We start from the raw sequence: 24,427 nt of genomic DNA on the forward strand, positions 1-24,427 counted from the left end.
TCACTGAAATGATGTTTTATCGAAATATTGGTCAATTGGCTTTCAATTGATGCAGGGTTTATCCAGATCAAGTAAGAGAGTGATGTTTAACGTGCTATGAAAATGAACGATAATAAACTGGGGCCGTTGGCGATGCTTGCAAGCAAATGGGTTAATGGCAGTTATGTGCTATTCGCTTCCAAGTGGTTTCTAAAGATGTTTACTTGCCAGTTTTTTTTCGTATTACGGTCCTTAAAGTCCCCGTGAAACGGAAGTTGCAAACGACTTTTCTCCAGTGTTGTGACGTATTTCCGAGAGAAACGGATAATAAATGAGGAAAGTAGTGGGCGTGGCTTATTTTCCAACTAGCACCTGATTGGATCTAGATAAGTAGGTGTTTAATTCGAAAAATGGGGGCAGATCTAAATGCAAGTTTACAATCGGTTGTTGAGGATTACTCGCCACCTGAATCACCGCAATTTAGTTTTCAGCAGGAAAAGGAAGAAGATGAGAACAGGAACACACGGAGGATTATTTACAAAAATGCACCTCCTTGCCATCTCTCCTTTCACACGCTGTCAATGCTCGCTACACACAGGCAGCCTGTCTACTGTCAGTGTCAGTTTGAGGGGCGTGGTTATGGATTAAGCAGACACCAAATTCCTCAAGCCTATGTCATCAGTGAAGGTCCTCCAATGCAGAGGGGAGGGGCATTTTCAGATTTTGATTAAAGATTATGAAGGCAAATTGTTTTTTTGTTTTTTTTGTTTTTTTTGAGTGGATTGGCTCGCATGGATGAATTGTTCAGCACAAAACGATCGATTTAGGCAAACAAAGTAAATAGTCAATTTTGATTTCATGTGGACTTTAAAAGGCGACAGTTATTTTACTCACACTTGCTATCCTGCGTTGAAACACTATGGCGGATGCGTTTTAGATGAATTTTGAGTGATCACACCGGTGAATGGTGAAATAGGTCCCTAAATGATTTGGTCCTACCAGAAAACTTGCATAGAAATTAAAATTTAAAATTAAATTAAGCATTTAGCAGGGACTCTTTTATCCAGAGACTTACGAGCCTTTTTTTTTTTTTTCTCCTTCATGGAACTTATGTCTGTATCATTTCCGTGAGGTTTAAACGTGCGCGGTAAGGCGAATGTAATGCCTTTGCTTCATGGTTAAAAGTGGCATCTTCATCCGACGGAACGTTTGTATCTGTAGTCCAAATCTATGCGCAATCCACACTCCAGATCAGCAGGTGGTGGTAATGCACCTTTACGCTGGTTTGCCAAAACCGCCATAAAACACTAGCGGAAGAAGACGGAACTGCGTCATGACGCTGTTTAACAAACTTTAGAACCTGCTTTTAGATGCAACACTTGGATGCCAACTGCTGTAAAAATCCAATGAAGAAAAAGAAGAACCTGTTTTTAGCGTCTTCGCCTGAAAATGTATTGGTTAACGTCGCGCGGTCTGCGCCGCTAGAGGAAGCGGCCTCAAACTGCCACTCGGCCGGAACGCCGGGGTGAAAGGCTAAGCCGCGGTGAGAACTGGGGTTCGACCCGTGCTGGTTGGGTTCTTTCTGCTGCAATCCAGCACTCGGGGAGGGCTCGGTCTCGGGCGGCACGATCGTTGTGTCGAGCGAGGCGAGCTCGGAGCTTGCACGGTCTATTGGCCACGACGTGTGGCTTGGCGATGAGAGCAGCTCAAATCCTGTGAAATCCCCTGTGTAGCTCTCTTCGTTGGTACGAAAATTGGGTCTGTGGTAAGGTGGCAGACGAAGCAAACCAGCATGCTGATAAACCGTCAATGGATAGAGGTAAGTCAGCGATATTTATACTATGGGATTGATTACTTGATTATGGTCCACCTGTGTTGATTAGGCTAAGTATCTGACGCGCTCCTCCCGAATCTTATTAATAAAATTACATTTAAGGAATTGTTATTTATCTGTGAGCGACTGACTTTTCTGATCTTCTTTCATCGTGGCTCCTGGAATCCTGGAAAATAACCAAAAATATTCTCAGGTAAGTTGTCTTAGTCGAGGGGTAGGCAAGTTCGGTTCCTAGAGAGCCACAGTCCTGAAGAGTTCTGCTCCAACCCTTAAAAAAAACTCACCTGCCTGTAAACTTAGTAATGCCGAAGACATTGATGAACTTGTTCAGGTGTGTTTGATTAGGGTTGAAGCTGAACTCTGCATGACTGCGGCTCTCTAGGACCGAACTTGCCTACCCCAGTCTTAGTCCATTAAGCATTTTCTTTTTATGAGGGATATGCTTAAAGGGCAATTTACCGAGTTACATTCACATTCTGGGCTATTCTGCTTGTCTGTATGCTTTATTAATAAGGTGTGTACTGAATTTAGCCATCCAGAGTTTTATATTAAGAGTTTTAGAATGTCCCAAAATCTTGCCTTAATAAGCATGCAATGACTATTTCGTCCAAGTATAGTCTATAAACCGCTCCATTGTGAACTTACGGAGCTGTATGAACCACTACAATATGTAAAGTAAACAGAAGGGGAACGCAAAAGTTTTGTGAGTGAACACAAATATTTTGCGATGGAATGCAAATATCTTTGTGAGAGAAAGCAAAAGTTCTTTGAGGGAATCCAAAGTTTCTTTAGGGATCGCAAACATTTCTCAAGAGAACGCAACGTTTCTCTAGGGAACGCAAATATTTGGTCAGATAATGCAACAACAACAAAAAAAAACTCCTCAGTATGACACAATATGATTGTACTGCGGGTAGATTTGAAACATATAGGTTACGTGTGTAACCCTCATTCCCTGAAGGAGGGAACGGAGATGTTACGTCAGAAAGAGACTGATTAATGGGGTCTCGCCCGAGAACCCAATCACCTTCAAGTGGTAACAAAACGAGACGATGGTACACAGTGTACCTTGGTCTTTGGGATTTGCATCACAAGCTCCACCCCGCTGTGTGGGTATAAAAGGAGCAGCGCGAGCAACTCGCATTCAAGTCTTCACTGAGGAGCCGAGCCCGGTGACCTGGCCGTTCAGCGGAACAGCGATGTGGCAAAGGGATGTAACGTCTTTGTTCCCTCCTTCAGGGAACGAGGGTTACATATGTAACCCTCACCACCAGCCGAAGTAGCCCTCTTTCAAGAAGAGGTGCTAGAACTGTCACAGTGTCTGGGTTGTGTTCCCTGGGTGTCCACTAGGTGTCCTCCTTTCTCACGGTGTCTGTCACCTTACCCCTTCCTGTTCCCTTATTTGGTCACCTTCCTCCTGTTGAGTAATTGATTGTTCCCCACCTGTCTCCTGTTTCCCATAATCCTTCTGTGTATTTATACCCGGTCTTTCTGAGTCTTTGTCACGGAGTCCTTGTCGTATGTATGATACCTCCCAGAGTCTGCTCTTCCCGTGTGTTCTTGTTTGTTTTGATGTTTTTCTGTCACAGTGTCTGGGTTGTGTTCCCTGGGTGTCCACTAGGTGTCCTCCTTTCTCACGGTGTCTGTCACCTTACCCCTTCCTGTTCCCTTATTTGGTCACCTTCCTCCTGTTGAGTAATTGATTGTTCCCCACCTGTCTCCTGTTTCCCATAATCCTTCTGTGTATTTATACCCGGTCTTTCTGAGTCTTTGTCACGGAGTCCTTGTCGTATGTATGATACCTCCCAGAGTCTGCTCTTCCTGTGTGTTCGTGTTTGTTTTGATGTTTTTGGATTTCCTGGTTTTGACCCTGCCTGGACTGTTTACCCCTCTTGGATTGACCCTCAATGAACCTCATACCTGCATTTGGATCTCTCCATTGTTTCTTGTATCAGCATACGTGACAGAAGGACTCCGTCCAAACCTTGAGATCCAGCGGTATGTCGACTAACGCTTCTTCCCCAGCCACCGAGCAGGAGAGAGATAGTTGGTTTGAGGGAACCCGCCTGGTCGTGTTTCGCGGGACCAGGGGAGGTCGCCGAGGAGGAGGTGGGCGAGAGGAAATTCAGCACAGAATGGCCGCCAACCCAGCGCCGCTGCGGTGCATGACCACCAACCCCGCACCATGAGGCAAGATGGAAGCCAGCCTCACCCCACAGTGCAAGATGGCTGCCAGCTCAGCATCAACGCCCAGGATGGCCACTGACACCCTTCTCGTTTACTTTGAGATGCTATCAAGGATCCTAGATGTTCCCAAGACAGTTCACGTCATGGCTGCTGAGCTAGAGCCACAGCACAAAATGGCCGCCAGCCCAGCGCCACAGCACAAGATGGCTGCCAGCCCTGAGCCACAGCACAAGATGGCTGCCAGCTTAGAGCCACAGCACAAGATGGCCGACTCAACGCCTGAGTCTCCAGACAAGGTGCCACCGACTCGCCATCATAGGTGTTTTTACAGTTTTCTTTACAGGTGGGGAACAATCAATTACTCAACAGGAGGAAGGTGACCAAATAAGGGAACAGGAAGGGGTAAGGTGACAGACACCGTGAGAAAGGAGGACACCTAGTGGACACCCAGGGAACACAACCCAGACACTGTGGCTGGGGATAGTACGTCTCTTCAAACTTATATTTGTCTTTTTCAACAAATTATCAGTTTGTTGAGTGACAAAATGATCAACAAAATGTTCAACCTTAATATTAAGTATTAAATATAAGCTGTTTAATTTTCTGTTCATTTATATGAGGTTTGAAAATCCTGCAGCTTCAAGTAAATACAGTTTAAACATTGCGGTCACGCTTATCAGTTTTATTTTACTGCTGACTGTGAAAAAAAAAAATCTGGTACAACTTTAAAGTTTGTGTTTGGTTACAGCACCACCCACTGGTCAAAGTGTATACATGACTTCTGACATTTAAAGTGGTAGTTCTCCTATATATATATATATATATATATATATATATATATATATATATATATATATATATATATTTATTTATTATCAGGTCTGTGAGGCAATTCGCTGAGTGTAGGTTCATCATGGTGAAGCGATCCTGTTCAAACCCCAGACGGCAGAAAGCATTTTTTTTTTTTTTTCATAAAAGCACAACGTTTTGTTGATATTGTGAGTGCACACAAATACAACTAGCCCCTTTACAGTTTAGAATGAAGTATTACTCTTACATTTATGAGCAAATAATGACTGTGTATCTAGTTGTTTCCACTGTTATAAAACACTACAAGTGATCGCGCCAGCGGCTTCATGTCCTGCAGAGCACACTTCAGCTTCAACTCTCCGCAGAAACACCTAGGTTAAATATTTAAACAAACATTTTGATATGCTTGAACTGTTTTATATCTGTTGATTTTATTTTAGGCAAGTGTTGATGATTGAGAAGGTCTGTTCCAACACACAAACCATGTAATTTTCAAATAAGCCTGACGGACTTTATTAGCTGGATAAGGGGCATTTTATTAGGGTTGTATCTAAACTCTGCAGTGATGTGACCATCCAGGAACTGAGTTTACACCTCTGGCCTAAAGATATGTCTTTTTTACCAGAATGAGTAATATATTGTCAAATAAGCATGTTTCGCAAGTTTTGATTTTGCAAATCACATATATTTTAAACCACAAATACTTTTGCTTTTGTTTAATAAAGAAATTTGGATGCATGGTCGTATAGCATACAACTTTTGAACAAACATAGTTTTCTTTATATTTCATTTGTTTAATTCATACTCTGTATCGCATCTGTAACTTTAATTGTGACAAATCTGGTCTATGAACTTCCGTTAATTAACCACCAGAAGTCATCATCCACCACACAGACCCTCACACTACACCCTGGACTACATTTCCCATGCCCCATTGCACCAATCACAAGTTCACCTGATAACCATCACACCATGCACCTGAGACCAATCACACACACACAGTGCAATCATCAGACATGCGTTATAAGCATTGGACTTCCTCTCACACACTGCCGAGTATTGTTCTGCATTTCTCTCTTCCAGTATTAGCTGCGAGATGGAGCCAGTCTATTTTTCAAGTTTAGTCTTGTCTTCCCCCGACTGTTTTCCTGTGTATCAATCTCTGCATTTGTTTTTGGATTACTCTGCCGCAGTGGCGGCTCCAGACAATTTTGATTGGGGGGCAATGGGGGGTCCTGGTCATTTCAAGGGGGGTTTCATGAAAACCAACAAAAATACAGTGGACACGGCTAATAACTGCTTCTAAAGAACAAGAACAACACAGCAGATCAACTAATTTGTTTTTAATTAATTAATCAATTGCAGTTTGCAAACAATATGCTCAAACTTTAAAGGGTTGGCGCTTTAAATGGTTCATGTCACCATTAATCCACGAATGACTTAAGCGGTTAACTTTTTTAACGTGGCTGACACTCCCTCTGAACCGAGCCGTGCAGAGACCTTTGAAGGAGCAGGTGCTCAAAGTTTAAAAGGGGCACATGGAAAAAGGCTTTAAATGGTGCTGTTCAAAATATCAATACAGCAATATATTGTGATGCATTCCTTGCTGATTCGCGCATTGATATGGATGATTATGTATTGATACAGCAGCAAATGCTTTGATGCAGTTTTGAAAAAGAAACAATAAAGAAGACAATTTTAAGTTTAAAATAATAATAGCTCTGGGATTAGAAACTGAAATGTCTTAAATTGTCCCAACCTGATGGCTTTTTCTTCTCTGTTCTACAGAATAATTAAGAACAGCAGTTATAGTAAAAACTATAGAAAACACTTGTGCCTCTTTCTCACCAGCCTCTGTCTCCTGGCTTGCAGTTCCCTGCTCTCTTTCTGTCACTTGTGCCTCTACATTAACCTCTTTTTCTTCCTCTATCTCATCTCCTCATTTGATCTATTAGAAAAATGTAGAAAAGTAGAGTAGAAAATTCTTCTTCTAGAGTAGAAAAATGGCAGCGCCGGGTGTGGCAGGTATAGCTGCAGCGCTCTTTGCTTATGCACTCCTCACAAATAATTTTTTCTATACAGATACTGGTCAAATTTTGAATGACTCTTATAGTTATAATAACATTAAGCCTACATCAGTGGATACTGTAACAATCAAAGTCACCAAACATTTTGGACAACAGGATACGTCCTGGCTGCTACTTTCATTCATCCACATTTGTACAGCAAAGTAAGAAAGCACACCAAATCGGTACTAAAACCGCAGCAGAGCCTCGCGCGAATAATTACCATCTGCCTTCTGCTGTCCGGGGACATCCACCAATATCCCGGTCCGACAACTGGTCCAATGTCGGATAGCCCCCATGTCATCGCGTCAAACCAAAGCAAGAGCACCACAGGAAACTTACGCACTTTTACTCTACGTCACACGTTTGAGTTAAACACTCACCTCGATTCTTCCATTTCTCCGGCGAGCATGGTGGGACCAGTGATTGACGTGGATGTGGTCACCGGTTCGACGGATCCATCAAGGAGTAGAGGCAAGTTTACTGGCTGGGCCGCACTGCCCTCTCCACCGCGTGGGATGCCCCCGTCAATTGGTTACTTGGACGAGGGCGGATTCCAGGATTGCCGTTGGAGCACCTCTCTCACAGGAGTTCATTGTGTACACCAGAGGCCGCTATAGCAAGTAAACGGGTTTCGCCTGTCGCTGTTACAAGATCCAGAAGGGCGAAACCTAGCAAGTCCATTTGCGGGTTTGCTGAAACAGCTGGGGCTACTGCCTCCGCAGTGAGGCGGCAGCTAGTTGTCCAAACTTCGAGCGAAGAAACATGTGTCGGCCCATACCATCTAATGTCTCCTGGTGCACACAGCTGCGGGGAACATCGGACACCATTTGTCTCGCTACGCTGGTGAGTTTTAACCCATTCAACGATCATATTCTCGAGAAACAAACATTGTGCAATGCTGCTATGACAGATGCGGAAAGTACACAAAGACGGTGTCCCGCAAGGGTCAAAACTACATATTGCGCGACAGTGAAGCAGAGACAGCTCAAGTTTTTCCAGACTGTAAATCATGCGCAAGTCATATGGAATCCGCAAACGAAACCCAAAGGAATACTAGGTGGACACCTCAACGTTAGAAGTATTTTACCAAAAATAGACCAAATACATAACCTATTAACTGACTCGAATTTGGACTTCTTGTGCATTTCTCAAAGTTGGCTAAATCAATGTAGTTCAACAAATCTAATTAATATACTAGGCTACAAGTGCTTTAGAAGAGATCGGGAAAAATGTAGGGGTGAGGGGGTGTTAATATACATCAGAGATCAATTCCAATGTGAAGAGGTTGTAATTAATGTAAAATTGGAGGGCCTTGCACTACAATTACTCTGTCTACAACCATGAAATTTAATTTATGTGTTCTTTACAATCCACCTTCACACAGTGTGAACTTTTATAATGAATTTAAGAGTCTACATTCAAATATGGATTGCTCTGAAAGCATAATATTGGGCGACTTCAATATAAACTGGCTGGAAAAAAGAAGTCAAATGAAATTAAAAGTTTTATTAGATAAATTTAAATATAAACAACTTATAGACAAACCTACCAGAGTCACTAGAAGTAGTAAAATGCTGATTGATCTGATTCTTACAAATAGGCCTGAAAGAATAACAAAATCCTTTAACCTCATTACTGGGCTTTCGGATCATAACATGACCTTAATTGTTAGGAAACTGGGTAAAGAGCGATTGATTTATTATAACCAAGAAACAAAAATACAGAAAACGGGAATTCCAAAAGCAAAACAAAATAATTTTGAAGAAGAACTGAACCAAATAAACTTGGATAATGTTTCGCAAGAGTCTAATGTGAACCAAAGTGCTAATATCTTTGTCACTACACTGAGTAATACGATAAAAAAGTTTACTAAAATATGGACAAGTAAACCAAAAAAAACATTCCCTCCCATGGTTTAATGGAGATATTTGGCACATTATGAAAAAATGTGACATTGCACGTAAAATGTCTATGAAAACTAGAAACGGCACAGATCATCTAATTTATACCACACTTAGAAATCAAGTCTTAAGCAATCTGCGTAAAGCCAAAACCGACTATTTTACTAAAAAGATAGAAGTGGCTAATGGAAGTAGTTATAAATTGTGGCAACACATAAACTATTTAACCAACCCTGCAAAGAAAAAGCACATTATGATAGATTCCATGATAGAGTGGATGGCACTCTTGTTAATAACAGTGAGTCAATGGCAAATGTTTTTAATAATTTTTTTATAGACTCTGTGCATGAACTAGCAAACAAATTTAAAAATAAGGTGACATGTGTTGAAGATGTTAATTTAGCTAACACAGGCCTTTTTAAAATCCAAGAAGTCTCCTCTGATAAAGTTAAAAAGATTATTACAAATATGAACATCTCTGCGGCAAAAGACATTCATAACTTAAGTATGATCTTGATTAAAAAAACATCAGAACAGTCTGATACAACCACATTTCCACAGTGCTGGAAGCCCGCTGTTATAACACCAATCCACAAGTCAGGGGAAAAGGACACGCCCAACAATTACAGGCCTATTGCAATTCTACCTGTTGTGTCTAAAATCCTGAAGAAGGTAATCGCAGAACAACTCATTGAACATCTTGAGTCAAATCAGCTGCTGCATCCTCAACAGTTTGGTTTCAGGCGCAAATACAGCACCGAAACAGCTAATTGTTACTTGCTAGAGAAGATTAAAGGGCCTCTAGACAAAGGGCAAGTAGTTGGTGCTGTATTTCTAGACCTAAAAAAGGCCTTTGACACTGTGGATCACAGTGTGTTAATTAACAAACTTCAGCTCTTCAAAATGTCACCCAGTTCTTTAGCATGGTTACAATCATATTTGGAGGTAAGGCAACAGTGCGTTAAGGTTAATGGGGTGATGTCAGATCTTTGTCCTAACAACATGGGGGTTCCTAAAGGATCAGTACTGGGGCCATTGTTGTTCACAATGTACATCAATGACTTCCCAGATAGCTGCCAAGGTGCCAACTGCCAGCTGTATGCAGATGATACAGTCATCTATCTATCTGCTAAAACCCCAGTTCTGGCAGCGCAGCAGTTGACACTTGCCCTTGTAGACATCTCTAAATGGTTCGAGTCGTCTCACCTAACCTTAAACGTGAAGAAAACCTTTGCTGTCTGTTTCTCAATTAAAACAAGACCTTCTGATAGCACCTTTGAAGTAAGCATAAACAATGAAATTATTCAAGAAGTAAAAGAGACCAAATATCTTGGAATTATTCTTGACAACAACCTTAAATTTCAAAGTCAAGTCAAAAATGTTTATAAAAAGGTCAAATCCAACTTGAATTCTTTACGTTTTATCAGGAGGGATCTGTCTCATCAGGCCGCCCTGTTATACATGCATGCAATGATTTTCTCACTGAACAAACTTCAGTGCATCACATCCTGGTCACAAACCTCCCCGTCCACACTCAAGCCGGCTGTTTCAGTATACAAGCAGGCAGTCAAGGTATTTGCCAGAAAACCCTATGAGATCGCATCACTGTGACATTATTCATAGACATAATCTTTTTACTTTTGAAAACTTTATACATTTTAGTACTCTGAAATTGTTTTTTAAATGTTTGAACAGTCATGTGTCGCCGCTGTTTTCTGCTCTCATCATTAGGCGTCAGGGCTCACTTAGACCCTCCACCAGAGCCTCAGTTAGTGGAGACTGTGTTCTTCCAAGATTTACAAAATCTTTTGGTCAGTCTAGTTTCTCTTTTAATGGATCGAGACTATGGAACTCTCTGCCCACTAACCTAAAATTGCAGACAGACATGATTAGCTTTAACAGAGGTCTGAAACAATGGCTGAAGTCAAGTCAAAGCTGCACACATGGTAATGCTATGAAATATATGAAATATATATTGATGATGTGTATTGTTCGCCCTCTTAAATATTGTATTGTGTACTATTTTGCATTGTGTTTTGTATACTGTATTGTGTTGTGTTTTGTGAAATGTGTAGCCTCCTATGGACAAATGTTGCAGTTTTGCTATAACACAAAAAAAACAATGTATGTGGTTTGTCCAATGCTGTTGTTATGTCCATATCAAATAAATAAATGTAAGATTACTTTCCACTCTCTGTCCATCTAGGAACAAGGCTCAATTTACTATTTCAGCATTAATCTATTATTTTAACCATCACTACTACTCTTGCACCTAATTAATAAGTCCACCTTAAATATTGATACAAAACATAAAAAAAACTGACACACTGGAATATAGTGATTAACTTACTGTTGTAGTTGTTGTTGTCTAAAATTGAACACCTTTGCAATGTAAACAAATGACAGGCTACATTTGTTATTCATATCCTTCACACTGCACTTTGATGTCAGGTATAATATGCATTTTTTATTGACATTGATATTTTTACATTTATTTCCAGAGAGATATCATTGAGTTTACAGGCTAAAGTGGTCTTGCTATTGTAAACACTGTTGCTATTGTAGAAAAAAAAAAAATGTGCGTCACATTTAAAATTTAATTATATTATAATTCATTTCAGAATTGTTTTTTATTTTTATAATGATAATTCAGAGAATGAGAAAATCTGAATAAGCCTTTCTAGTTATGTGATAATTATTCTTAAGGCACTCTATGTGTTAAAAAATAAATAAGTACTGTAATATAACAATAGCTTAGTCAAATAAAATAAAAAAGACCAGACCCTGATGCCTGTGAAACTTTTCTCCCTCAAACAGCACGCTAGTGTTACTTCTACACTACAGGCTACACACAGCAATATAAACAACATATCTGCATGTTCTCACATCACATCGTTCTTGTAAAATAATAATACGTAAATAAACATCAAAATAACTTCGCTGAGAATGAAACACCACTTACCAACTGCCGCGGTGTTGAAAATATGCTTTAGCAATTAAAAAATGCGCGTACGGTGAAAGGTCATCATGTTGGTCATTTTATTTACGGCTAAATTATTATTAATAAATTGTACTAATATTATGATTGGGCGTGGACAGGCATTCACAAAAGGGAATGTTATTACAAAGAAAATTCGAGGAAATTTTGCTTTGACAAAGGGGCACTTAAGGGGCAAAGGAGCAGGTGCTCAAGTGAACCGTTTCTTTCAGACAGTTCAAATAAAACCAGTTGAAAAAAAAACGGTTCACCGGTTCTTTTGCGCTCGATGTAATGTCTTTGCGATGACTGCCCTTCATTCAAGCCTTTGGTTTACCCGCGCTTATAACATTAGCACAGAATCAGTTCAGAATCAATCACCAAAAGAATCAGTTCGGTTCAGACGCTTTGTGTGTCAATCTGCTTCATGCTGAAACACACATGCGCAGTATCATCAGCTCCTCGGTTCTCGAATCGGACGCGTCTGACAGAAACGGTTCTCGTTCAGTGTACGAATAAATGTCGAAATAATTATTATTTATTATTGTTCTGCGTAGTTTGAAGAGAAACATTTTTTTTTTATATTTATCCCGGATATATATATATTTTTAATCAGGAAGAGGGTGGGGGGTCAAATGGGGGGTCAAGGCGTTTTTTGGCAGGGTCTTGAGACCCCCCAGGACCCCCCCTGGCGCCGCCGGTGCTCTGCCGTCTTGCTGCATGGACTGTTTGCCCCTGCATGGACTGTTATCTGTGCCTGGATTATCTCTTTCTGTCTAGCCCTCTGGATATTGTTAGCTGATCTGAGATCTTTGCTTGCCCTTGGATTATTTGTGTCTTGCCCATACCATATCTGTTTACTACTGTTTCTACCCTATATTTAGACCATGTCAAAGAATAAAAGCTTGCATATGGATCGGCACGTCTCACATCTGTCACCGTGTTATATTAATAGAGCCAAAACTGCTGAAATTACAACTGCAACTACTAACAAGGTTGTTTTTACATCTCTAGGCAGGAACTCAAACCCCACACAGACCTTCACAAGTGGTGTATTATGATGAGCTCAACAGTTCAGTTCAGCTAAAAGATAACACTTCAGCTCAGAACACACGCACACACATTATTAGCAAAATAAAAAGGCAATTTCAACAAAAAACAACTGTAATATATCAAATTTCAGTAAAATAAGTTATTAAGCATTGATATCAGAAGTAAAGGGCCTAAAAAACAAGATGCTTTAATCCACAGTCAAGAGGTGTTGTTTCAACCACAAAATTTTGCAACGCTATGTGCAAATGTTCATAGGAACTGTAATTTTGGGAAACAATGACTCTATGAACTACAGGGCCACAGTTGGCTATGAATGAAACACCTGTCTGTGATTTTCAAGAAATCCTGAAGAGCTTGATTGGCTGGTTCTGGTGTGTTTGGTTAGGGTTGGAGCTGAGCTCTACTGGACAGTGGGTCAGTGTTTAAGACAGTATTGGAATTTCCTATTTTCAATAGAAAGTATATAAAGCCTGCTCAAAAAGTAATTAAATGTGGCAAGACAATGTCATGCACTGTATTTTAATAATACATACTTTAAAAAATATACATACTCCACATGAGATGATACAGGAATTAACAGGGCAGAAGAGACGGAGGCTGGGGCTGGGAATAGTGTAATTTTTTATTCCTTTTGCTTAATTCTGATAATGTATGATAATTTTCAAAGAGTCAAATTTGCTTGTGTTGCACTAGATGAGCTCAACAGTTTAGCTGAACTGAATGCAATAAGATCACACTTCAGCTGTCATATTTCAGAAAACATTCACACATTATTAGTAATATAGGAAGCATCTTCAGATTCGACATCCATTTGTTTGAAGAGTGGTTGTTGTCTGGTTGAGAGTGAATGACTTTTCTGATGTTATCTTCGTTGCTCTTGAGCTCCTGAAAAATAGAAGAAAGAAAACTCAGAAGCTGACAAAACAGTATTTTCAGGTAAGTTTGGAGGGTAAAGTACAATTCATTTGACAAATCTATTTGCATGTTCTTACTGAAGTGATATAAAAATTAAGTATTTGTTAAGCCCTGTGTCTCTGGTTTTCTTTCAGCATCTGATCTTCACTAGATCTACTAGAGAATCTGAGGGATTCGACTGAATCAAGATGCTGCTGATCATTGAAGCTCTTCTTCTCATTTTAGCTGCTCTAGGACAGGTAAGCTTGTGTTCTAGTATGAATATTACAGACATGAATACTGATGATTGATCTTTATGATTGCTTTCTGTATAATGTGTCATGTTTTACTAAATGTAACATTTAGTTTACTTTATATTAGGCTATGGCTTGTATATAGCTATTCTGCTTTTCTGTGCATAATTGGCTAGCCCATATTTTATGAATAAACTCTGTACCATATTTTGGATTTAGTCTTTAATGTCTTAGCCTCAATTATGCATTTTCTATAGCATATCGGTTTTAAATGGTTAAATAAATGAACTTGAGTCCAAGTTTAAAATAAAACTATTCTGTTCTTCTGGGCTTACCTGCTTGCATGTATAATTTATGAATAAACTGTTTACCCAAATCTGCCTTATACCACTGTCTTAGTCCATTAAGCATTTTCTTTTTATGAGGGATATGCTTAAAGGGCAATTTACCGGGTTACATTCATATTCTGGGCTATTCTGCTTGTCTGTATGCTTTATTAATAACGTGTACTGAATTTACTCATCCAGTGTTTTATATTAAGAGTTTTAGAATCTCCCAAAATTGTGCCTTAATAAGCATGCAATGACTATTTTTGTCCAAGTTCAAAACAAAACTCTATGAACCACTCCATTGTGAACTTATGGAGCTGTATGAACCACTACAATATGTAAAATAAACAGAAGAATGCAAATGATTTGTGAGAGAACTCAAACGTTTTACGAGGGAATGCAAATGTTTTATGAAGGAACGCAAATACCTTTGCAAGACAACGCAAAACTTCTGTGAGAGAATGCACGTTTTTGCAAAGGAACGCAAAGTTTTGTGAGATAATGCAAAAAATCCAAAACAAACAAATAAAAAATAATTCTCCCAGGCCAAATTTTTTCCACTCACTCTTGAGCTTTTTTCACCACAATAACCCTTTAGGGTCTAATCTTATTGTTGCTCCTGAACTCCAGAAAAATACTGAAAACAGAATCTGACAGAAAGAGACAACAGTATTCTCAGGTAGGTTTGGGCTTAAAGTAAAAGTCAATGTGATGCTTCCATCAGTGAATGTCACAGCCAGGTTTAATTGCATAGTGTTTGTTTATAGGTTGTTTTCAGCATCTGATCTTCACTAGATCTACTAGATCATCTGAGGGATTCGACTGAATCAAGATGCTGCTGATCATTGAAGCTATTCTTCTCATTTTAGCTGCTCTAGGACAGGTAAGATTGTGTTCTAGTATGAATATTACAGACATGAATACTGATGATTGATCATTATGATTCCTGTTGCTACAGGATCATAGAGCAACTGCTGCCACAAGAAAGATTTATACATTGGATATGGCACCAAATTCTGTTGATGATCAATATAACGGCTGCAGAGAGAAAATTGGATACTTGGTGACAACAAAACTTCTGCGGAAGGAAATCAAAAAATCTACTGCATTTAAAAACACTTGGCTTGATGGTGAATACAAAGCCAAGGATCCAGAGAATAATTTGAAACAGATTCATTCCGTTGCCATTTTTGTGTACACTAGCAAAAATGTTGTTGTATATCGAAAGTTCAACAACGCTGTCCATAGTGAGAAACAAAAGTACAAAGACATGAAATTCTCATGGTATTCACTTTACTTTTTGTTAACAGATGCAACACAGATTCTGAAGAAAACACAACCTAAATGCTATTTAACGTATCGTGGTACTAGAGTTAAATTTGCTAATGATGTTGTAAACAAAGAGATTCGTTTCGGCTCATTTACATCCTCCTCTTTTGATAAAGCAGTAGCAAAGCGTTTCAGACCTAGATCTTGTTTTGAAATTGAAACGTGTAAAGGTGTTTCTGTGATAAAATACTTTAAGTATCCTAAACAGAAAGAGGTGTTGATTCCTCCTAATGAGAAGTTTAAAGTCACTGCTGTCAAGACGAAAGGGCAGAAAGGAGCCTGGTGTGACACTGTGTTCACTCTGAAAAGCACTGGAACAGTAAGTTATCTGAACTGTGGTGCTGGTGTAAAACTAGTTAAAGACAGGGCCAAACTTTAAATCTTTGTTCACCTTGTTTCTTCAAAGTGAAGATCTACTATTATATTTGATTATTTGATTATTATTTGATTGAACTGTCATAAAACTTAGCAATAATCTAATGTTTCTACTTTGTCTTCTTTTGATAAACTCTGTAAGCTGTATGGGGAATCTGAGCAGGCAAAAAAACTGTATTCTATTTACATGAAGTAATTATATAAAAAGATTATCTACAACACACTCTCTATGCAACTGACTATGCATTATCTATGTAATTCTTGTAATAAAAACATAAAACTTTATTTTTATAAAGATCCTAAACAATGATATATGTTGAATGATAATGTGTCTCTTTTAAACTTATATTTGTCTTTTTTGACAAAATGATCCACAAAATGATCAACCTTAATATTAAGTATTAAATATAAGCTGTTTAATTTTCTGTTCATTTATATGGGGTTTGCAAATTCTGCAGCTTCAAGTTAATACAGTGTAAACTTTGCGGTCACGCTTATCAACAGTTTTTTTTTTTATTTTACTGCTGACTGTGAAAAAAAAAAAGAAACCTGGTACAACTTTAAAGTTTGTGTTTGGTTACAGCACCACCCACTGGTCAAAGTGTATACATGAGTTCTGACATTTAAAGTGGTAGTTCTCCCCCAAAATTAATCGAATTAATATATATGAATGAATTATATATATATATATATATATATAAATCAGGTCTGATTGTGGAGCAATCCTGACGTTCATAATTGTGAAGCAATCCTGTTCAAACCCCAGATAGCATTTGTTTTCTTTATTTTATAAAAGCACAACGTTTTGTTTATATTGTGAATGCACACAATTTAAACTAGCCCCTTTACAGTTTAGAATGAAGTATCATTCATACATTTACGATCAAAAATGAATGTGTATATAGTTGTTTTTTTATAAATTTACTAAAATTAACTGTGAAATTACTGTAGTCAGAAAACAACATTTGTTTTACTTTTTTTTCATGAATGTCTTCCTTTTATCTTGGAAAGTCCTTGTATCTCTCAGGAGTTGTGACAATTCGTCCAGACCTTGTTTGCACCCTTTTAGGTGAACTGATTGTAGTGAGACTGGAATCAGACTCAGGTAGATCAGTTCCTGGTTGTTCATATTCCACTGAACTGTCTGGGACGTTATCGGGCTTAGTTGCAAGTTGATCCTGACCATGAACTTTATTTTGAGTTGGTTGAACTGAATTAGATGCTGGTTCAGTGTCACTGACTGTAGCCATCAGGTGTCGTCGATTTCGTCGGAGTACTCCAGTTTCAGATTGGATGAGGTAAGACCGTGGTGATTCACACTTTCTGAGAATAGTCCCGGATCTTATCCAACCTCTTTCAGCATCCAGCTTGACTGCAACAGGAGTTCCAGGTGGAATCTCGGGTAATGTTCTAACACTGTTTCTTTTGTTGTAATATTTCCTGTAGGTCCTTTTTGCCTTTTGATCAGACTTTCTCACTCGACACAGATCGGGCCATTCAGGTCGCAGCTGTTACTCCAATGTGGAAACTGTAGTTCTTATTTGTCTTCCCATCATCAGCTGTGCTGGACTTACGCCTGTAGCTTGAAGGGGTGTGGATCTGTAGCTCATCAATGCGATGAATAGATCAGACTGTTTCAGAATCCTTTTAGCTGTTTGCACTGCCCTTTCAGCTTCTCCATTTGACTGTGCATAATAAGGGCTTGAAGTAATGTGCTGAAAATCATAGTCTCTAGCAAAGTCTTTGAAATCACTTCCACAAAACTGTGGGCCATTGTCAGTAAAGAGAACGTTGGGACAGCCCCATCGTGCAAACATATTCTTCAAGCAAGGACTTGTTGTTTCACCTGACAAGTTTTGAAGGTGAGCAATCTCAATATATCTTGAAAAATAGTCCACGACTACCAAGTAATGTTGCTTATTTACTTCGCAGATATCAGCACCAATTCTCTCCCATGGACGGTCTGACAGTGGAGTGGTTAAAAGTGGCTACTTCCTTTGGGTAGGTCTTGATTCTAGACAGTCCTTGCAGCTGTTAACTAAATGCTGGATTTCCTGACTTAAGCCTGGCCACCACACACTACATCTGGCTCTCTCTCTACATTTCACAATGCCTTGGTGACCGCTGTGCAATCTTTGCAGTATGTCAGACCTCATATTTTGGGGGATTATGATCCTGTCATCATAAAGCACAAGGTCCTGGAAAATTGACAAGTGATGACGTGCACTGTAGTATGACTTCAAGACTTGAGGGACATTAGCTGCATACCTGGGCCAGCCATCAGTCACATACTGCCTCACCTTTTGTAGCTCAAAATCCATCTCCGTCTCTCATTTCATAGATTCCAGTTTTGTGGGAGAAATTGGCCATGCACCACTGACTGCATTCTCATAGGCTTCCACTTCTTACACTAATTCAGAAACCACTGACGAAATGGTTGGCTGAGGGTGTTGTGAAAGCGTATCAGCGACCACCAGTTTTTTGCCAGGTACATATTGTGCGACAGGATTATAACGCATCATCCGCAGCAACAGCCTTTGACATCTCAGGGGAACTGAATCAAGATCCTTTGCATTGATCAGAGGAATCAGTGGCTTATGGTCGGTTTGCAGGATGAAACTTTCCAATCCATACAAAAACCGTGAGAATTTTTCACAGGACCACACGGCCGCCAGGCACTCTTTTTCGATCTGGGCGTACCTTTTTTAAGCATCAGTCAGCACCCTGGAACAGTAAGCCACTGGTTCCAGATTTCCATCATGGTCCTGCAGCAAAACGCCCCCCAGACCGTAGCTGCTCGCATCTGCGCTGACGACTGTGGGCTTTGTGACATCGTAGAATGCTAGCACAGGAGCTTTTGTGATTAGGCGTTTCACATTTTCAAAGGCCTCATCTTGTACAGCACCCCAGTACCAAACTACATCTCGTTTCAACAGCTCATTGAGAGGTCGAATATGCTCTGAGAGATGAGGAACATACCTTCCCAGGTAATGAATCATTCCTAGCATTCTCCGTAGCTCTGAAACGTTCTTTGGCTTTTCAAGGTGAGTGATAGCTTCAATTTTGGCTGTGTCTGGGCGGATGCCCTACTTGTCTATGACATGTCCCAAGTACCGGAGTTGGCTCTGACGTAACAGGCATTTTTCCGTGTTCAGCTTGAGACCAGCCTGGACAATGACTTCCAGAGCCCTCTGCAGTCGCTGCTCGTGTTCCTCTGGAGTGTTGCTAAATACTAAAATATCGTCCATAAAAACTGCAACTCCTTCCATGTCTTTGAGGATGATTGACATTTCCCGTTGAAAGATTTCGGGCGCGCTGGTGATCCCAAACGGTAGCCTGCGGAAAAAATATCTTCCAAAAGGTGTAATGAATGTTGTCAGTTTAGCACAGTCCACATCCAGAGAAAGCTGCCAGAAGCCACTAGCTGCATCGAGAAGTGAGAAGACTTTGGCGTGTGCTAGCCTAGGAAGGATGTCATCAATTGTTGGTAGCACAAATTTCTCTCTTTTTACAGCTTTATTTAATTGTTTCAGATCGACACAAATTCTTATTTGCCCTGTCTTCTTTGGAACGGCCACCATAGGGGCACACCACTCTGTACGCTCAGTGATCTCCTCAATAACACCACATTGTACCATTCTCTCTAGCTCCGCCTTGAATTTTGGAAGCAAGGGCACGGACACCCGTCTTGCAGTGTGCACACTGTATGGTACAGCATCCTCCCTCAGGCAGATTTTAATGGGTTTTGTCTTCACTAGTCCCAGTTCAGAAAAATAAATGGGTTGAAGCTCTTCTAGCCTCTTAACTAAAACCATTTCACTTGCTGCATCACGACCAAGGAGATTGTTTACATAGGGGCCAGTCACCACAAATGCTTCAAAAATATACTGCTCATCTTTAAAGGTAGTCTTCGCCCTGAACTGACCTTTGCATTGCAATGTACCTCCTGGGCTCTCAAGTTTCACATTGACTTTGTTAAGTTTTGGCTTGTACTTCAAAACTGAGAAGCTTTTCTCAGAAATGACGCTTATGTCAGCGCCTGTGTCAATTTTAAAATCTATGTCTGTGCCCTGAATTGGGAGTGTGACAATCCAAGCTCCACTTTTGTCATCAATGTGAGTTAACTCACCCAGGAAATGTGTTACACTGCTGCCCTCTTGTGGTTTGCTGACATCATGGACTTCTCGGGTTCTACAAACTGCAGCGAAATGACCCTTTTTCCTGCATTTCCGACACTCAGCACCTTTTGCTGGACACATTTCACCTTTCCCATGATTTCTGCCACATCTTTTACATCTCCAGTCAGAAACATGCTCAGTCTGGTTCCATTTCGATCCACGGTGCTGTCTACCTCTTTCATTTTGGTGGAATTTTTCCTGGCACCGGCCACCTCGCTGATTTGAGCACTGACGCTGGCATTCTGTTCATTAATGTGTCCACGGACCTGTTCAGACTGCCTCACAAGCTCTGTGGCATTTCTGAGTGTTAATTCGGGTATTAATTGGAGCTACTCTGACAGCTTTCTGTCCTGAATCCCGATTACGAGCCTGTCGCAAATATTCTCCTCTTTAGCAGCACCAAAGTCACATGTGTTTGCTAGCTCGTGGAGGCTACGAATATATTCTTCGGCCATTTCATCTGGCTTTTGAACCCTCGTGTGAAAACGTGCACGCTCGTGAATAACATTAACTTTTGGTACAAAGTAGTCATCGAGCTTTCTGATCACAGTTTCATAGTCCTCTCGTTCTTCTTCCCCGAACGTAAATGTCTGATACACTTGTTCAGCTTCTTTTCCCAGAGAATAAAGCAGTTTACAGACCTGTACTTCAGCCTCTTCTTTGTCAAGTTTAGTGGCTATCCTGTAGCGATGAAATCTCTGACACCATTCTGGCCATCGTTCGGGGTGACCGAAATCAAAACTGAAACAGGGCTGAAACTTTGCCATGGTGTTAACAGTGCTCCACTTCTGACACCATGTGAAGTTTCAATAAAGCAACTTAGTTTCCATAAAGTCTGAGCTTTATTAACATCGAACTTTTGACTGTACATGCAAGCACAATGTGACTAGTCTTAGGAACTGGTAGACTCGAGTTCTTCTTAGTGTCTGCAACTCCACTCTTAGAAAACACTAGGTCACCACCTAATGGATTAAAGACACATTACCTATAACAACATTAAACTGTTTTATATCACAAGAATGAGTTATATGTAGTCAAATAAGCAAGATTCACAAGTTTTGATTTAGCAATTAACATATATTTAAAACCACAAATACTTTTGCATTTGTTTAATAAAGAAAGGTGGATTTGTGGTCGTAAAGCCTATAACTTTTGAACAAACATAGTTTTCTTTATATTTCCCTTGTTTAATTCATACTCTGTATTGCATCTGCAACTTTAATTGTCACAAATCTGGTCTATGAACTTCCATTAATTAACCGCCAGAAGTCATCATCCACCACACAGACTCTCACATTATCCCTGGACTACATTTCCCATGCTCCATTGCAACAATAACAAATTCACCTGATAACAATCACACCATGCACCTGAAACAAATCACACACACACACACACACACAGTGCTATCATCAAACACGCTTTATAAGCTTTGGACTTCCTCTCACAAACTGTCAAATATTGTTCTGCATTTCTCACTCTTCCAGTGTTTTTTTTTTATTTTGCATATGTTTTTGGATTACAACGCTGTCTTGACGTTTGGACTCTGTTTGCCCATTATCTATTTCTGTCTAACCCTCTGGATATTGTTGGCTGATCTGAGACCCTTGCTTGCCCTTGGATTATCTGTGTCTTGCCCATACCATATCGGTTTACTACTGTTTCTACCCTATCTGTGCTTAGACCATGTCAAAGAATAAAAGCTTGCATATGGATCGGCACGTCTCACATCTGTCACCGTTTTATATTAATAGAGCCAAAACTGCTGAAATTACAACTGCAACTACTAACAAGGTTGTTTTTACATCTCTAGGCAGGAACTCAAACCCCACACAGACCTTCACAAGTGGTGTATTATGATGAGCTCAACAGTTCAGTTCAGCTAAAAGATAACACTTCAGCTCAGAACACACGCACACACATTATTAGCAAAATAAAAAGGTAATTTCAACAAAATAACAATTGTAATCAAAGTTCAGTAAAATAAGTTGATTAAATAAGAAGAAGTGAGATGTTAAGCATTGATATCAGAAGGGCCTAAAAATGTATTACACTTTGGGGAACAGTTATAAAATGAACAGAAAATGAGAAAATTGTCATTTTTAAATGAAAACTGGTGAAACTTCTCTCTAGTGTCCCTGTAGCTCAAATGGTAGAGCATTGTGCTGTCAAGCGCAAGGTTGGGGGTTTGATTCCCCTGGAACACATGATAGGTAAAAATTGATAGCCTGAATTCACTGTAAGTCGCTTTGGATGAAAGCGTCTGCCAAATGCATAAATGTAATTTTTTATTTTTTTATTTAAACCAGATCAAGAAATTATGATTCAAACTAAACTGAATCTCATTAATTTAATTTAATCATTTATAGAGTCATAATGCCCCAAAGTACAACTGATCTGGAGTAAAAGCCACAGGCGTGTAAAGTCTTGTTGCACATCTAACCACAAGCCCAGAGTTTGTCCAGCGTGAAACCACACATAGACATTCACACATAGACCTTTGTGATGAGCTCAACAATTTGTTTAACACACTTCAGCTGTTATATCCCACAACTCATGCACACATTATCAGTGGTATAAAACAGCCACTTTCCCATCTCGTGTGTTGAAGAGTCATCTGACTGTGACGTTTCTGATCTTCTAATCTCATTGTTGCTCCTGAACTCCAGAAAAATACTGAAAACAGAATCTGACAGATAGAGAAAACAGTATCTCAGGTAAGTTTGGGCTTAAAGTAAAAGTCAATGCATAGTGTTTGTTTATAGGTTGTTTTCAGCATCTGATCTTCACTAGATCTATTAGATCATCTGAGGGATTCGACTGAATCAAGATGCTGCTGATCATTGAAGCTCTTCTCATTTTAGCTGCTCTAGGACAGGTAAGCTTGTGTTCTAATATGAATATTACAGACATGAATACCGGTGACTGATCATTATGAATCCTGTTGCTGTAGGATCACATAGTTGCTGCCGCAAGAGAGATTTATACATTGGATATGGCACCAAATTCTGTTGATGATCAATATGACGGCTGCAAAGAGAAAATGGCAAACTTAGTGAAAACTAAATTTCTGCAGATGGAAATCAGAAACTCTGATGAATTTAAATACACTTGGAATGATGGTGAATATAAAGCCAAGAATCCAGAGGATAATTTGAATCTGAGTCATTCAGTAGCAATTTATGTGTACACTAACCATAATTCTGTTGTATATCGAAAGTTTAACAACGCTGTCCATAGTGAGAAACAAAAGTACAAAGACGGTACATTCTCATGGTATTCACTTCACTTTTTGTTAACAGATGCAACACAGATTCTGAAGAAAACACAAACTAAATGCTATTTAACGTATCATGGTACTAGAGTTGAATTTGCTAAGAATGTTGTGAACAAACAGATTCGTTTCGGCTCATTTACATCCTCCTCTTTTGATAAAGCAGTAGCAAGGCGTTTCAGACCTAGATCTTGTTTTAAAATTAAGACTTGTAAAGGTGTTTCTGTGATAAAATACTCTAAGGTATCCTAAACAGAAAGAGGTGTTGATTCCTCCATATGAGATGTTTAAAGTCACTGCTGTCAAGACGAAAGGGCAGAAAGGAGCCTGGTGTGACACTGTGTTCACTCTGAAAAGCACTGGAACAGTAAGTTATCTGAACTGTGGTGCTGGTGTAAAACTAGACAGGGCCAAACTTTAAATCTTTGTTCAATGTCAATGTCAATGTCACCTTTATTTATATAGCGCTTTAAACAAAATACATTGCGTCAAAGCAACTGAACAACATTCATTAGGAAAACAGTGTCAATAATGCAAAAATGATAGTTAAAGGCAGTTCATCATTGGATTCAGTTATGTCATCTCTGTTCAGTTAAATAGTGTCTGTGCATTTATTTGCAATCAAGTCAGCGATATCGCTGTAGATGAAGTGTCCCCAACTAAGCAAGCCAGAGGCGACAGCGGCAAGAAACCGAAACTCCATCGGTGACAGAATGGAGAAAAAAACCTTGGGAGAAACCAGGCTCAGTTGGGGGGCCAGTTCTCCTCTGACCAGACGAAACCAGTAGATCAATTCCAGGCTGCAGCAAAGTCAGATTGTGCAGAAGAATCATCTGTTTCCTGTGGTCTTGTCCTGGTGCTCCTCTGAGACAAGGTCTTTACAGGGGATCTGTATCTGGGGCTCTAGTTGTCCTGGTCTCTACTGTCTTTCAGGGATGTAGAGGTCCTTTCTAGGTGCTGATCCAGCATCTGGTCTGGATACGT

The 24,427-nt window shown here is 39.7% G+C and overlaps 2 protein-coding genes across 3 annotated transcripts in view; both read left to right on the forward strand.

Moving 5' to 3' along the window:
- LOC132149598 (ecto-ADP-ribosyltransferase 5-like) overlaps positions 1 to 16,283 on the forward strand; it is a 28,414-nt gene extending 12,131 nt beyond the window's left edge. The window contains exons 1-3 of one of the 2 annotated variants that reach the window (XM_059558982.1): positions 14,888 to 14,966; positions 15,055 to 15,170; positions 15,246 to 16,283. In XM_059558982.1, the coding sequence (XP_059414965.1) occupies positions 15,120 to 15,170; positions 15,246 to 15,995 (801 nt within the window). In that variant the 5' untranslated portion in view covers positions 14,888 to 14,966; positions 15,055 to 15,119 and the 3' untranslated portion in view covers positions 15,996 to 16,283. Of the gene's footprint in view, positions 1 to 13,859; positions 13,965 to 14,887; positions 14,967 to 15,054; positions 15,171 to 15,245 lie in introns of those variants that run through there. The other variant, XM_059558981.1, reaches the window with a different exon arrangement.
- Positions 16,284 to 23,140: 6,857 nt separating this feature from the next.
- Positions 23,141 to 23,864, forward strand: LOC132149750 (ecto-ADP-ribosyltransferase 5-like). Its single transcript, XM_059559154.1, is given in 2 exon segments — positions 23,141 to 23,686; positions 23,688 to 23,864. Coding segments are annotated over 2 exon segments (699 nt in total). The 5' UTR covers positions 23,141 to 23,164.
- Positions 23,865 to 24,427: the final 563 nt, after the last annotated feature.

The sequence above is a fragment of the Carassius carassius genome, chromosome 9 (assembly GCF_963082965.1).
Source record: "Carassius carassius chromosome 9, fCarCar2.1, whole genome shotgun sequence".
NCBI lineage: Eukaryota > Metazoa > Chordata > Actinopteri > Cypriniformes > Cyprinidae > Carassius > Carassius carassius.